We start from the raw sequence: 12,821 nt of genomic DNA, 5'->3' as shown, positions 1-12,821 counted from the left end.
CCCTAGGTGCTAAAATCTCCCATTATTTATAGTGAGTAGCCCTATTGAAGTAATCAGTGATACATGTGTTTACCTGGTTTGTGGTATTTCATCAAAGAGAATCCTTTGCTTTTTAGAGGAAAGACAGTTAAAAACACCAAAGGAAGAACTTACAAATGGATTGCTGTGGCAGGGCACTGTAGGTGCCTGCCACTTTAAGAGCGAAGCCAAGCAGCCAGCAGGTGCTTGACTGCAGAGGCCATTTTAGATCTCTGGCCACCCATATAAATAGAGGCAGCAACATTGCCTGGCTGCTAGGCTGAATACAACATCCTGGAGGTAAGGGCAGGAACTGTAGGGGATGTTTTGGAGGCTCCTGGTCCTGGGTATGACCTAAAATTGCACCCTGCTGGGAGTGGGTGCCTGGTGGGGCTCTCTCAGTGGCACGGGAGCCCCCAGGAATGCCAAACCAGTTATCACCCTGGTGAAAGGTGGGTTGGGGAGTCTTAACTCTAGCCGTCACCTTCGGGTGGGTTATGTAATGGCGGAGGTAATGGGGCCAAGCATGGCTGCGGCCACCTGAGCCCTGTGGGGTGTAGGACCCTGAGTAGTTGGGGCCAGGCATGGCTACGGCCACCTGAGCCCACTGGGGAGGGAAGCCCCATGGCCCCAGTGAGGGGGGCAGAGATGAGGATCCCTGGTGAGGGGGGCAGTGGTTTGGAGCCCCAGTGAAGGGGGAGCAGTGTGGAGCCCCAGTGAGGGGGTGGCCCTATGTGCGGGGAGTAGGCCAAGGTATGTCTTCGGATGCCTGAGGCTATAGTTTGGGCCAGAGGCTGAGTAAGGGGGCTGAGTCCGAGAGATAGAGGTGAGTCCTGACCCCGGTAAGTCCTCCACCACTGGGAGGCCGAGTGTGGGTTGAAAAGAAGAGCTATAATAAAGGCAATGACCTGCTGCTCCAGGGAGGGAGTGAGAGTCCCCGTGAGAGCCCGGAACACCAGACATGGTGTGAGTCAAGAACGGCCCGGTGAAGGGTGGCCCCAGAAAGGGGGCGGAGATGAGGAGCCCCAGTGGTGGGGAAGAAGAACCAGATGGGCTGAGAGCCTAGAGTGGGAGAGTTGCCCTGGAAGGGGCCAGGGCAAACTTAGACCCGGTTGGGTAATAGGCTGGCCACTACCCCAGTGAGGGTCGCGGGAGAGGCCCAAAAGAGTACGTCTGCCACCCAAGGTATGAACTAGGTAAAGCCTATGGCCTAAGGGGCCCGCTCCAAGAGTGAGCGAGGTGGTACAAGTTGTTGACGTGTGAAAGAGACCTTGTGAGAGAGGGTGGAGTGTGAGAGGCCCTAGTGAGAGGAGGTTGGTATGAATGTGAGTATATCTGAGGCTTGACACGAGGGCTAAGCTTGGTCCAGCTGTAGGCCGGGAGCACTGTGTCATCTGGATGCCATCTACGAGGCTTGGGCTGCGGTGTAGGGGAGGAACGGAGCCACAGATAGCGCCCCCTGGCATTGGGGCAACAGTGGGCAGCCTCCCGCCTTAATTAATATCCTAATTAATTAACAACAAGGCATGGCAGGTGAGTCAGGTGGGTGGCATGCCCAAAGGCAAGTGGGTAAACTAGCACTGTGGCTAGTTGGGGAGCCCCACTTTGCCACAATTGCCACGGGGAAAATAGGTATGAGATCATTACCACTAATAAGCACTGAAGACAAAGTGAACAACCTGAGAAAATCCAAGTAGAACAAAAAAAAATTGAAATGAAAATAAAATAAGATTGTGTTCATCAGTCTTAGGAATCAAACATTTTGAGTGTAAAATGATTTGACATCCTGGGAACATGTGGAGTGACTGCAAGGAGCATAATCTATACTTTCCAGTAAATACATTTTTATATACAAATTCAGTTTCATAATAGCTATAAGGCACTAAAACTGCTTCTACACAAAGACAAGGGTGAATGCATGAATAACTTATTTGGCACTTGATAGGAAAAAATAATCTGGTAAATTACTCACAAATCACATTTGACCAGTTCTATTTGGGAAGAGTTGTCAGGTGATTAAAGTCACTTGATCTTTGGGATTCTTGAGCTGTATCATACGCCTTTATAGCTGCAATTTCCTGATATATCTTATTGACTGAATGTTCATTTTAGATAGTGTTTCACTTGAAGTCAGGATTTTGGTAAATTTACTGAACAGTTATAGCAAATTGATATTAAAAATCAGGGTTATGTAGCCAATGCTTTGTTAGAATGGCATGATTTCATATATCATAAGAGGTAACATTCAGTTTGGTTGTTCCTCACCCAAAATCTATAGAGGCCAGTGAGAGTCTTCTGTTTGCTTGCACCTGTGGCTGAACTTGCCTTGATGCCTACATTGAAAGAAGTCAAGGAATTTGCTTTTTCAATAATGTTGCATATGGAGTTTCTGAGACGTATATGCTCATTTTGCTTCAAAGATCCTTGAGCCTTAGCTGTGCAGCATTGTGCTGAAATTTCAAGGAAAGGAAACAAAGAAATTGAGGTCAGGGATTTTTCATGTCTGCCATTGTTTTGGTTTTTCCTGTGCTTTTTCTGGTTTGGTGTTTTCATCAAGTGGACAGAATCTTTCACCAAATTGAAGTATATAATTCAGATGTCCTGCTAGCCTTTCTATAATATTTTATGATTTATAAACTGTTTGAACTGCCTGTGAAAATCTGAAACCACAGATGGAAAAATCTGAAGCATAACATTCTTGTGGTATAAAATGACGCTTTTTACACTGCCTGATGTACACTGAAGCCTTCAGCTTATGTTCCAAATGTTTTCTCTATATTTAGCTCTGATAAGTCCATCTATTGTTTGTTATCACATTTTGGTGGTTATAGCTTAAAGAGAACTAAGGCAACACAGTTTGGATCTACTTTTGGCACTTATTGCTCTACAAGTCAGCTAAACTAAATGCACAAAACTGACATGGAAGTTGTTGCGACAGTAATGTACCATGTGTGTCTAACTTTTAAAAAATGACTAAATTTGAACAAAAAGCAAGTAAGAATAAACTATTATTGTTTCTAATTTAATGATTTTTTCCAGTTGTTTGGCTTTGACAATTCTGTCAGCCCTCTAGCACTGTATTTTTGTGTTTTGGGTTTTTTTAACAATAGAAAACAAAGTCAGTTCTTCCCGTCAAGATGCACTTTTGCTTCCTTGAGGCTGACAGAAGAAAACTGCCACTTACAATGGGGTAGGAAGTCAATCACAGGTTTTTTCAGTGCAGTGTCCCATAACATGGCACTGCCTTTCAGATTTCAGCTGTGCTTTGAGAGGGTGCATGCAGCAGGATGCTGGATGCTCCAGGCTGGCTCAGCAAAGTTGCATGAGCATGTGCTCAAACATAAGCACTTGCATGGACCCAGGAGTGCTCCTCTGTTTAAACCTGAGCATTCAAGTCAGTGTCTTTCAGCTTTTTTAAACTGGAGGCCCCACTTGGAAAATGCCACCTCTTAAGTTTGCACTCAAGTTTTTGACTGCTGAAAGATTAATAGAGCAATTCTTCTGCCGCAAAGGTCTCAGAAAGCCCACAACAGGTTAGGAATCAGAACTTGTAGAGGTGATATCTTTTATTAGCCCTACTAGATTTTTGCCAAAAAATGTCTTGAATTGCAAGCTTTTGGGCACAAGTATCCTTCCTCAGGCATAGGAGAAAAGATTGTAAACGTTCTTCCAGGTAGAAATGAAAGTTCATATTTCATAGGAGAGCTAAAGGTGTTTGGTACAGTTCATTGTATCCAGGTCAAGATGTTTTTGACACTGTGGCTTCCTACTTGAAATCCCGGGGTGTACCTTGTGAATGGTGCTTGCACACCTAAAAAGTGTTTAACCTTGCATGGCACCCTTGAAAGAACCTCAAGGCCCCCCAGGCAGCCTGGTTGAGAATCACTAGCTCAGGTGCTTTGCTGGTTCAGTGGGCAAGTGATGACTTTGTTCCCGAGCCTGGCTTCTACTTCTGGCTGAAACATGCTTTTACTTCTTTCTGGCTGAGAGGGAAACAAGCTGATTTTGGGTTTCTGAGAGGGGGCAAGTCCCAGCCTGGATGCCAGAGACAAAAGCCAAGTCATAGGGAGGGGGGGCGAACATCCCATCCGAGGTGGCGGCTAGATATGTTTATTAGCCCGGCGGCTGAGTCCCTGCCAGGCGTCGCTCTGCTGATCCCCGAGTGAGTCCTTGTAAGTGCATGCTCACGCACTTCACCCCACCCCTGCCAGCGAGGCTCGCGGGGCGGGACCTTGCCGTGCTCCCGGCCTGGCCCGCGGCCGGGGTCACTTCTAGCTACTTGGTGAGAGGCCGGGCAGGCGGGCAGCGAGTCTCGGCCGGGAGCGCCCGGGGCCCGCGTGGAAGTGCACAGGCCGGCGAGCGCGGGGCGCTCTCACGCACACAGGTCACACATAGACCACACACACACAGCTCGCTCGCACCCCCCCTCCGCACAGCTCAGACGCATACAATCACAGACACACACTCGAATCACACGCAGCTGTCAGGCAGTCAGACACAGCTCACCCCCGCCCCGCAGCGAGGCCGCGCCCATTGCCGTGGGAGCGGCGCGGCGCGCGGGGCTCGGGCTGCCTCCTCCCCTCCGGGCCGGGACTTTGCAGCCACTCCCTTTGTGCTCGGGCTCCCCCGCCGCAGTCGGCCGCAGCCCCGCGCTCCGCCGCCTGGGAGCCGGCCGCGCCGCAGCTGGGCCCGCGCTGCGGGCAGTATGGCCCGGCTGGGGCTCTGCCTGCTGCTCTCGCTGCTGCTGCTGTTGCGGCCGCCGGCGGCTCCAGCCCAGGAGGAGGCTTCCTGCCACGGCGCCTTCGACCTGTACTTCGTGCTGGACAGGTGAGCGGGGCCGGGGGGACACGGGAGGGCTAATCACCCCCGCCCCCCCATAGTGGCTGGGGCTCGGGAGAAGGGGGTGGGCGGGATGCTGCAGGGGGTAGCTGGCCTTCAGGGTCCTGGGGAGACACCTGGGTGCGCGGAGGTGACGCCTCACCGGGTCAGTGTGTCAGTGGGTCAGGGGAGCACGTGGAGAGGCAGCAGGGTTATGTGGCAGCTTCTTCCGCCCTTACCCCAGGGGGGCTGGTGGGTGGTGGCAGGTTTCTTCCCTGGTGCCTTGTGTCCCCAAGTGCCTGCCCTCTGCCTCTGGCTTGGGTGGAGATTTCTGCCATGTGGCCCTGCCGTTCAAAACAGACTCCTTTTTGCCAAGAGCTGGCTCTGCTCTGGATGAAAGAGGAGGAAGATTCTGCCTGGAGCACATCGGGGGGAGAAAGGGGGAGGGGGGTGCTGGATACTTTTGGTTCTGCCTCAGATTTTGATGCTTCCAGGTTGGTTTTGAATAGGAACTCGGAGTCAACATTTCTCAGGGAGCAGAGCCCTCCCCCACTCCCAGTCCCCCAAGCCCTCCCATAGCAGACTTCCAAACCTTTCGTTTTGATGAGTTAGAAACCGTTCTGTGTTGATGCGAGCAAACTTCCTGCCCTGGCCTAGCTTTTTTTAATATAATCTTTGTACTTAACTGGTGCCATTTTCCGTGATGTGAAACAAAACAAACTGAAAGGCTGGGGTTGTTTTTCTAACCCATCAAAATGAAATGTTCTGATGCTGTCAAATCCAAAGGAACCAAGCAAGATTTTGGTGTTCTCCCGCCAAAAAAAAAAAAAATTGAAACAGACAAATGCCTGCTAATCATTGGAAGTAACAGTGCTTACTGGGAGAAGAGCAGAAGTCTTGTTGAAAATTGTTCAGCCCCCCCCCCCAGGTATGTGCAGTCCCTGTCCTCCTGTTTGCAGATAAAGTTTGTTTGGAGTGTGCTGCTGAAAGCACTTGCAAAATTTCAGGGTGGAGTGGAGAAGATGCAGGCCTGGGGCTTGCAAGGGGGAGTGTGTCTGTTTTAATTTATAACCCTGGGTGTCACAGGAAAACTTGTGCACAGCTTTACTCTCTGCAGCTGTATGTTACATGTGTAAAGTCATGCATTAGATTGTGACAGGAAGATGGTGTTGCAGGACTTGTGGGATCCTATTGAAGATTATTTGAAATAATGTAGGAATGAGTTAGTGATGAGCTTCCCCCCATGTCCCCTGAAAACATTAGATTGTATAGGAAGGTTGAAGTTGATCTTTACTGTTGTATTTTTCTGATTTGAGATATACTCATCTGTTCTGTTTTCTTTTCAGATCTGGGAGCGTAGCAGACAACTGGTTTGAGATCTATGATTTTGTAAAACTACTCACAGAGAGATTTGTGAGGTGTGTGTTGTGCTTTGGCTTTTGTTTAATCTATACTGTAACATATTACAAAAGCTTTTTGTGAGGTGATTAATTGTAAATATTAAAAAAAACCCAGAAAATTTTAGTTCTGGTGTTATGAAGTCCCACTTCATTTCAAGACGTCTGGAACTTAGTTAAAATAGTAGGACATGCACATCTTTAAATAGTTATTTCAGCTTGTTAATTTGTTCTTAGATCTTTTTGGATTTTTAATCATTGCCCCCCCCAACAACACAAGTAATTTCTCATATATTATTACTTTGTATATATTGGTCAATAGTCATGATAACAAAAGAAGTCAGGAAATTTAAAGTGAATATGTGATCCAGACCAAAACCAAGGGAAAATATTTACTTTTCAAGCGCAGGCATGTATTGACAAAGCTTGTGCCAGGCTAAGAATTTCTGGTGCATGCATGCAGTAAAGTTTACTTGTAAATAACCTTTTTTTCTTCTCTAACACGTGTTGATGTTAAAATGTTGGCCTGTTCTACTCTTGAAAAATAACTACGAATTACTGTAATGAAATGCTTACCTTCAACAAAAATATTATGCAGACACAAAATGTTGTAGTAGTTTAATTTTTCCAGTGGAAAATGAAATATACACTAGGCAATTCTAAGCTGGTTTAGCTGATGAGGCGAGGACACAAGTGTTGCACAGTTAAATATTTCTTCATTATTTCAAAGGCCAAAATGTTATGTAAAGCAAGCCTGGATGACAAAATGTTTTGAAAGTCATTTTGACATTTTTTCTTTAAAAGAAAAAGTCTGATGAGGCCTCAGTAGTTCTTCCATTCTGGTAATAGTGAAAAATAAGTTTGGTGTTAGAAAAAGAATGGTTGGTTGTCCTTGATGAACCCATCAGAGCACCATCTTTTGCAGCCAGGGGCATTCCTTTTTTACATTATTTGGGGTGACTCCATCAACTAAAGCACGATTCTTAACTATGTAAGGCCTGAATCTCATGTATATCAAGGGCCCTTATGCTGAATGCTGTTCAATAATCACTCGGAGCCAAGAACTCTGGCACGAGTCTACTTCATTCATTGGGTGCAGATAGAAGTAACAATTGAAATGTTTCAAAGGGTAAGCTGTACAAATGTACATGTCTTTGAAGCACTTCAAAATAGTACTGTTTTGAGGTGTTTCATTTTTTTTAAACTTATGCAGAGACAGGGGAGCATAGGTCTTCCAGGACCTCACCGTGCTTTGCTCTCTCCTCCTCACCCTGCCCCTACAGAGGAGGCTGGCAGCCTGCTAGCTGTCTAGCTGCTGGGTCCCACTGCAGCTGGTGCAGCCCTCCCTGCCAGAGCCCTGGCAGTTTCTGACTCCTCCCCTGCCCTTCCCTGCCACTGCTGGAGCTGGTCTCTCCAGACCCAGTCCCCATTGCCTCTTCATGGCTGAGAGAAAGGAGAGGAGATTCACCGAAGTTTAGGGCTGGAAGGGACCCCATGAGATCATTGAGTTCAGCCCCCTGCTCTGGGTAGGAAAGACTGCTGGGGTCAAATAACCCCAACAAGGTGTGCATCCAGTCTCCTTTTGAAGATCTACAGAGTAGGTGCCTAAACCGTTCCTGCTGGGAGTCTATTCCAGACAGGATATTTGGAGCTGGAATGCTGGGATTTCAGCAGTGGGGAAGCTTCCTCCTAGACCCCTGTTTATTTCTTCACTCCAGTGCTCCCTGCTCTCTCTCCATGGTGGGGAAATGGGGGAGAGGGGAACTAGTGCCTTCTGGCTGAGGAGCTGTGGCTACATGCAGCTGCAGCAATTTTGAAATGCTCCAGGGAAGGGGATGCCACAGGGACTGGATGTGTGTCTCACAGCTAAAACAAAACCCTGCTGAAACATTTCCAAGCCCATTTGGAAATGTTTCAAAAATCACTTCTACCCACATCCACAGTCTAACTCTTCAGCACTATGCAACATGAACACAGCAGCTGGCTCCAACTGATGCTTCTGAGAACCTCTTAAAGGTACAGCTCCCTGTAAATATAAATCATTTACATCAGCTTTAGAGCCCCTTTGTGTTGTTACAGGTGTGCATAGCATCATTTAATATAAATGAGAATCTGGCTGTTCTTTATTTTTTTTTGAAGTTAAAAGCAAATTAGTTGTGAAAAGGACAGCTGAGAACTGTCCAAGACTTATCTGAGGCTGTTTGGCTCAGCATGTGGTGAAAACATTTCAGCAGGTTTCATTCTGAGGATTAGTTCGTTCTAGTGTGATATGTGCATCTGCTTTCTATTCTGATTGGCCAGTAGGATGTAGGTCTGCAACAGCAGTATCAATCACACTTACTGTTGCAATGGCTTCAGGCTTATGATGTGTAGTGGGATCTGGTCCATCTGATGTTTTAATGGGGCCTGACCCATCACCATAGTGTTGAGCCCTTTGATAATGCAATTAAAACGGGTATTTGGTGAACAGGTTATTCAGATAGTTGCACTGTGACTTTGTGGGAAGCATTTAGTAACAATTACCTCTCAAATAAGAAGCTTTCTCTTGCGGTCCTGTTTAGGTACTAGTGTAAGCCAAAGGGTTTTAGACAGCAAGTACTAGATTATTGTTTGGTAACTGCTTGAGGCAAGCAAAAGGAGTAAAGTTCTGATTTTTCATCCTTTCTTTAGACAAAATTTAAATGGAGGGGCTGGGCCGCAGAGTAACCTGCAGGCAATCTGCTACATATTCACATTATCAATTTTCTGATACTTATTTTGTTTTAAGTTTTTTTTCATTTATCATCCACAAACTGAAGAAATACAGCTATACAGATTTTTATCTTTAGGGACATTAACCTATTTAGTTGCCATATGTATGCCAATATTATCAATCTTATAACAATAATAACAATGTTAAGTTCTCTGATACTTGTTATGATTCAGAAACTGCAGAACTACAATTCCTGGCCTGACCAGCCACAGCATCAGTTAGTCTTAGGGTATTAGACTTCCATTCATAACGTGTATAATTCCTCTTAACATGAGTGGGAGATATGCATGGAAATCAGGGGAGAAAAGAATGATCTTTTAGTAAATGCATGTTAATGCTATTTTGCTTTCTTATGGTGTATACTTACCCATTTCCTTTTGAAAAAAATGATTGAGCTATCTTTCAAGACTGAAGGATGCTGAAGCATGTGCAGAGTAAAACTGGACATGAAACTTGGTTACACATGAAACAGTTATATTTAGAGCTGGGATGTATGGGTGCAACTTCTTTCATGTAATTGCAGTGCAACTACCCTTGCACTACAATTAGACCAGATCTAAATTTGGTTTAAATGTTTTGAGTGATGCCAGGACCTAACTTCAAAAAAAAAAAAAAAGGGAACTAATTTTTGAACATGCCCAAATCAGCCAATTGTGTTTGCATGTACTGGGGTTGTACATTTAAAAAAAAGTGTTTAGATCTCTGAGATATTTATGCATTCATAATTTGGCAAGTGTATTTATACTTAAAATAAGCCTTGGTGCCTTGCAAAGTGTACTATTGATTGAAGTGCATTGACTCTTAAATGGCCTTCAGATTAACTTATTTGTAGTGTCTCAGAAAGCAAGGAAGAAGACAGTAATGTTGCTGCTTCACTTTGCCAAATACCAGGCCAAGAAATGTATGCATTAAAAGCCTATTAATTCCTTTTTCATTCCTGCACTTTCTTCATTTATAGTTTGAAAGGATATTCTTTAGAAATTAGATGATAAAAACAAAGTAATAAAGTAGAACAAAAAGGTTATGAATGTACTATGCAAAGCTTTCTCTTCCTTTGTCTAAAATGTACATTTTTTTTTTTTTAAAGCCCCCGGATGAGAATATCCTATATAGTGTTCTCTACAAAAGCAGAGGTCATTCTCCCACTAACTGGAGACAGGTTAGTGCATTATTCCTTTTCTTTAAAGTTCTTCCTAAATCAGAGGAAAATGGTTAATGGCTTTAAGTGGTAGCTGCTATAGAAACTTAAGGTTTTTAAGGCATCTATATGAGAGCTATTTTTGTGAACTTCCTCATGAGCAGTCCAGTAAGAAGGAGTAAGAGTGAGATGTCAAGTGATCTATGTTTTTGATCTCAAGTATGCCACTGTCTTGCTGTTTGATCATAGGTGGGTTACTTCACTTCCTTCTACCTCGGTTTCCTCATTTGTACAGTGGTGATAATGATGCTTGCTCTTTTTATTTTTTATAAAACAAAATTCATATGTGGGGAAAAGTCCAGTAAAAATGCTAAATTCAAGACAAATTGTTTGACCCTAAATTAATAATTTCAGTCATTTTATAGGGACCAGCTGAGTAAAACCAAATATTTTGTTATTAACATTCAGCAAACAGCATTATTATTTCAAAATCTTGAGAAGGTAAACTCAGTGGGAACTGAAAGATTTGGAGCTTGGCACCTCCGTGATTTAAGCAGAAGCCTGATCTGCCTTTGACTTGCTGTTTGTGGTCTCTGGTTTGAGAAGGTTCCTTGTCACATCTCTTGTCCGTTTGATTTGGGTAGTAATAATAGCAGCAGAGAAGCCAGCTTGCTCTGTCTCAGAGACTGAAGAAAAAAAAAATGATTGCTGACTATGGTGAGCCAAGGCAGGGAAGGGAATAGGAAAGAGAAGAGGCAAAATTTATCCTTATCAGTGTAGACTGTTATGAAATAGAAAAAGTCGCATCAGAATGAGGAGGAAATCTTGCATTATACTGTGTTACTTCCTGCAGAGAAAAATTGCACTGCTTTCAGTGGTGAGGACTCTTCTTTCCTGTTCTGTCAAGCAAGTGATGTACTGAACACTGTTTTGGTCATGTCAGAACAACATGAAAGCCCTCAAAAAATAGCTAAATTGCTTCATAACATCCTGACAGGTAGATTATTTTAAATCATGAAAAAACTTCTCAGTTTCTGAGAAATTTGTGAAGTAACTGTGGGGTGGCCGAAGTGAGGCACTCCTGTCTTTCTGCATTCCTGGAAAGTGAGTATACTGTTTAACATGAAAACTTACTTTATACTAATGGGTTTATTATTTTTATTAAAAAATAATGGCAAGTACAGGAACTTGGAAAATACATACTTAAAGTTAAACGTCTGTGCACCTATTTTGGAAGGTGTCCTGACTTTCAAAACTCCAATCACTATGCAGCTGTCACTGAATTAAAGGTTTAATCTGCTCTGTGAACAAATGCAGAGGTGGGTAAAGTTATAAACTGTAACTCCACCCGACTTTAGAGAATGTGGCATAAGATGCTTCAAGCCCATTCTAGTGCCTGTTGAAGTCTTTCTCATGATTTTGTTGGGGTTTCAGTGTCTTCAGTGGCCTGTTTCTTATTGGACACTGAGGGTCACAATTTGTAAAGTTCACTCTATTTGGATAGCTGGAATATTGGCACCGCAACCATGAATGAGTCTGTGTAATACTTTTTTAAGTCATTTGGAGTTAAATCAAATCCTATCTCTTCATGAAAACCTGTTCACAAAACAGGAGGAACACATGTATTATTGAGTTCCTTTCTGTTTAATTTTTGTTACAAAATGTTTCCTGATGCAGTAGTGAATGCAATAGTGGAAAGAAAATTACCCTTTTTGTGATTCACTGGGGATTGCTAAAGAGGATGAAGAAGGTGAATAGCAGTAACAGTAACCATATATATGTGACTAAGTGTAGATAGTTGTGGCTAAGATGCTTTGTACACATGTGCTTTGAACAACCATGATTCTAGATATTTATTAAAGGGGCTCACAGCTATGAGCAGTTTAGTATTTGCAACTTTTGCAAGTTCCAGTAGAAAAGGTTACTCAGCCCATGCTACAGGAAGGGTTTAATGAGAACAGCACCATTTTATGATGTTATCTCATTGATTTGTTTATGAGTTTGTTTAATTACTTATTCACAAATCTTAGGAAATGGCAATTAGTTTGTGCCCATTAATTCAAGTTAGCCAGGTTTTGCTATGTTTGGAAAGGTTGGCATTCTTACTGCTTGTATGATGGAGTTCATACTATCTTTTTCAGCATATCGCAGCTATATTGACATATGTGAACACATTCTAGAGCTAAATACCTAACCTTAAAGTGATGGTACCATAGAGCCTTTTTACATGGGCTTTTGACACGGCACCTGTGTGTCACATGTATCAGCAGCGCAGCGCATCCCTGTTCTGAGAAAATGGCAGTGGTGCGCTTTGAACTAAAAAAGGTTTTGTGTGCTTTGATACACCTTTGATACACATGACACACAAAGCTGCTAGAGCGTGTCAATTTATGGGCTTCAGCAACCTTGATTAATTGAGTCTTCTCCGACGTGCTGGATTTCCAGCGCGTTGGAGCAGCCTCCCCGCCATCTGTATGTAAGTGCCCTTAATGCACAGTATAACTTTTCTCAGAAAGAGTGGGCTGCTTGTGCACCTAGTAAAAATGATATCTCTGTAGTTCTAGAATTTGATTGGCAAATTTGGGATGATCTGATAAGTGAATTTTTTTTGTCAGGAGTTCAGGCTCAGTCATGATCTCAGTTTGAAGAAAAAGTTTTATTAAAACATAATAGCAAGTATAAGTACTTGAAAAAGTAC

General features: G+C 43.8%; 1 protein-coding gene across 4 annotated transcripts in view; it reads left to right on the top strand.

Moving 5' to 3' along the window:
* Nucleotides 1-4,321: 4,321 nt before the first annotated feature.
* The window catches only part of ANTXR2 (ANTXR cell adhesion molecule 2), a 196,122-nt gene continuing 187,622 nt past the window's right edge, over nt 4,322-12,821 (top strand). For 2 of the 4 annotated variants that reach the window (XM_059722224.1, XM_059722226.1), the window contains exons 1-3: nt 4,323-4,845; nt 6,183-6,254; nt 10,073-10,144. In XM_059722224.1, coding sequence (XP_059578207.1) covers nt 4,724-4,845; nt 6,183-6,254; nt 10,073-10,144 — 266 coding nt within the window. In that variant the 5' untranslated portion in view covers nt 4,323-4,723. Of the gene's footprint in view, nt 4,846-6,182; nt 6,255-10,072; nt 10,145-12,821 lie in introns of all 4 variants that reach the window. The other 2 variants (XM_059722225.1, XM_014604003.3) reach the window with 2 other exon arrangements.

This window comes from Alligator mississippiensis, chromosome 2, assembly GCF_030867095.1.
Source record: "Alligator mississippiensis isolate rAllMis1 chromosome 2, rAllMis1, whole genome shotgun sequence".
Lineage (NCBI taxonomy): Eukaryota > Metazoa > Chordata > Crocodylia > Alligatoridae > Alligator > Alligator mississippiensis.
The sequence above is the reverse complement of the archived record's forward strand: the minus strand, read 5'-3'. Positions and strand labels throughout refer to the sequence as shown.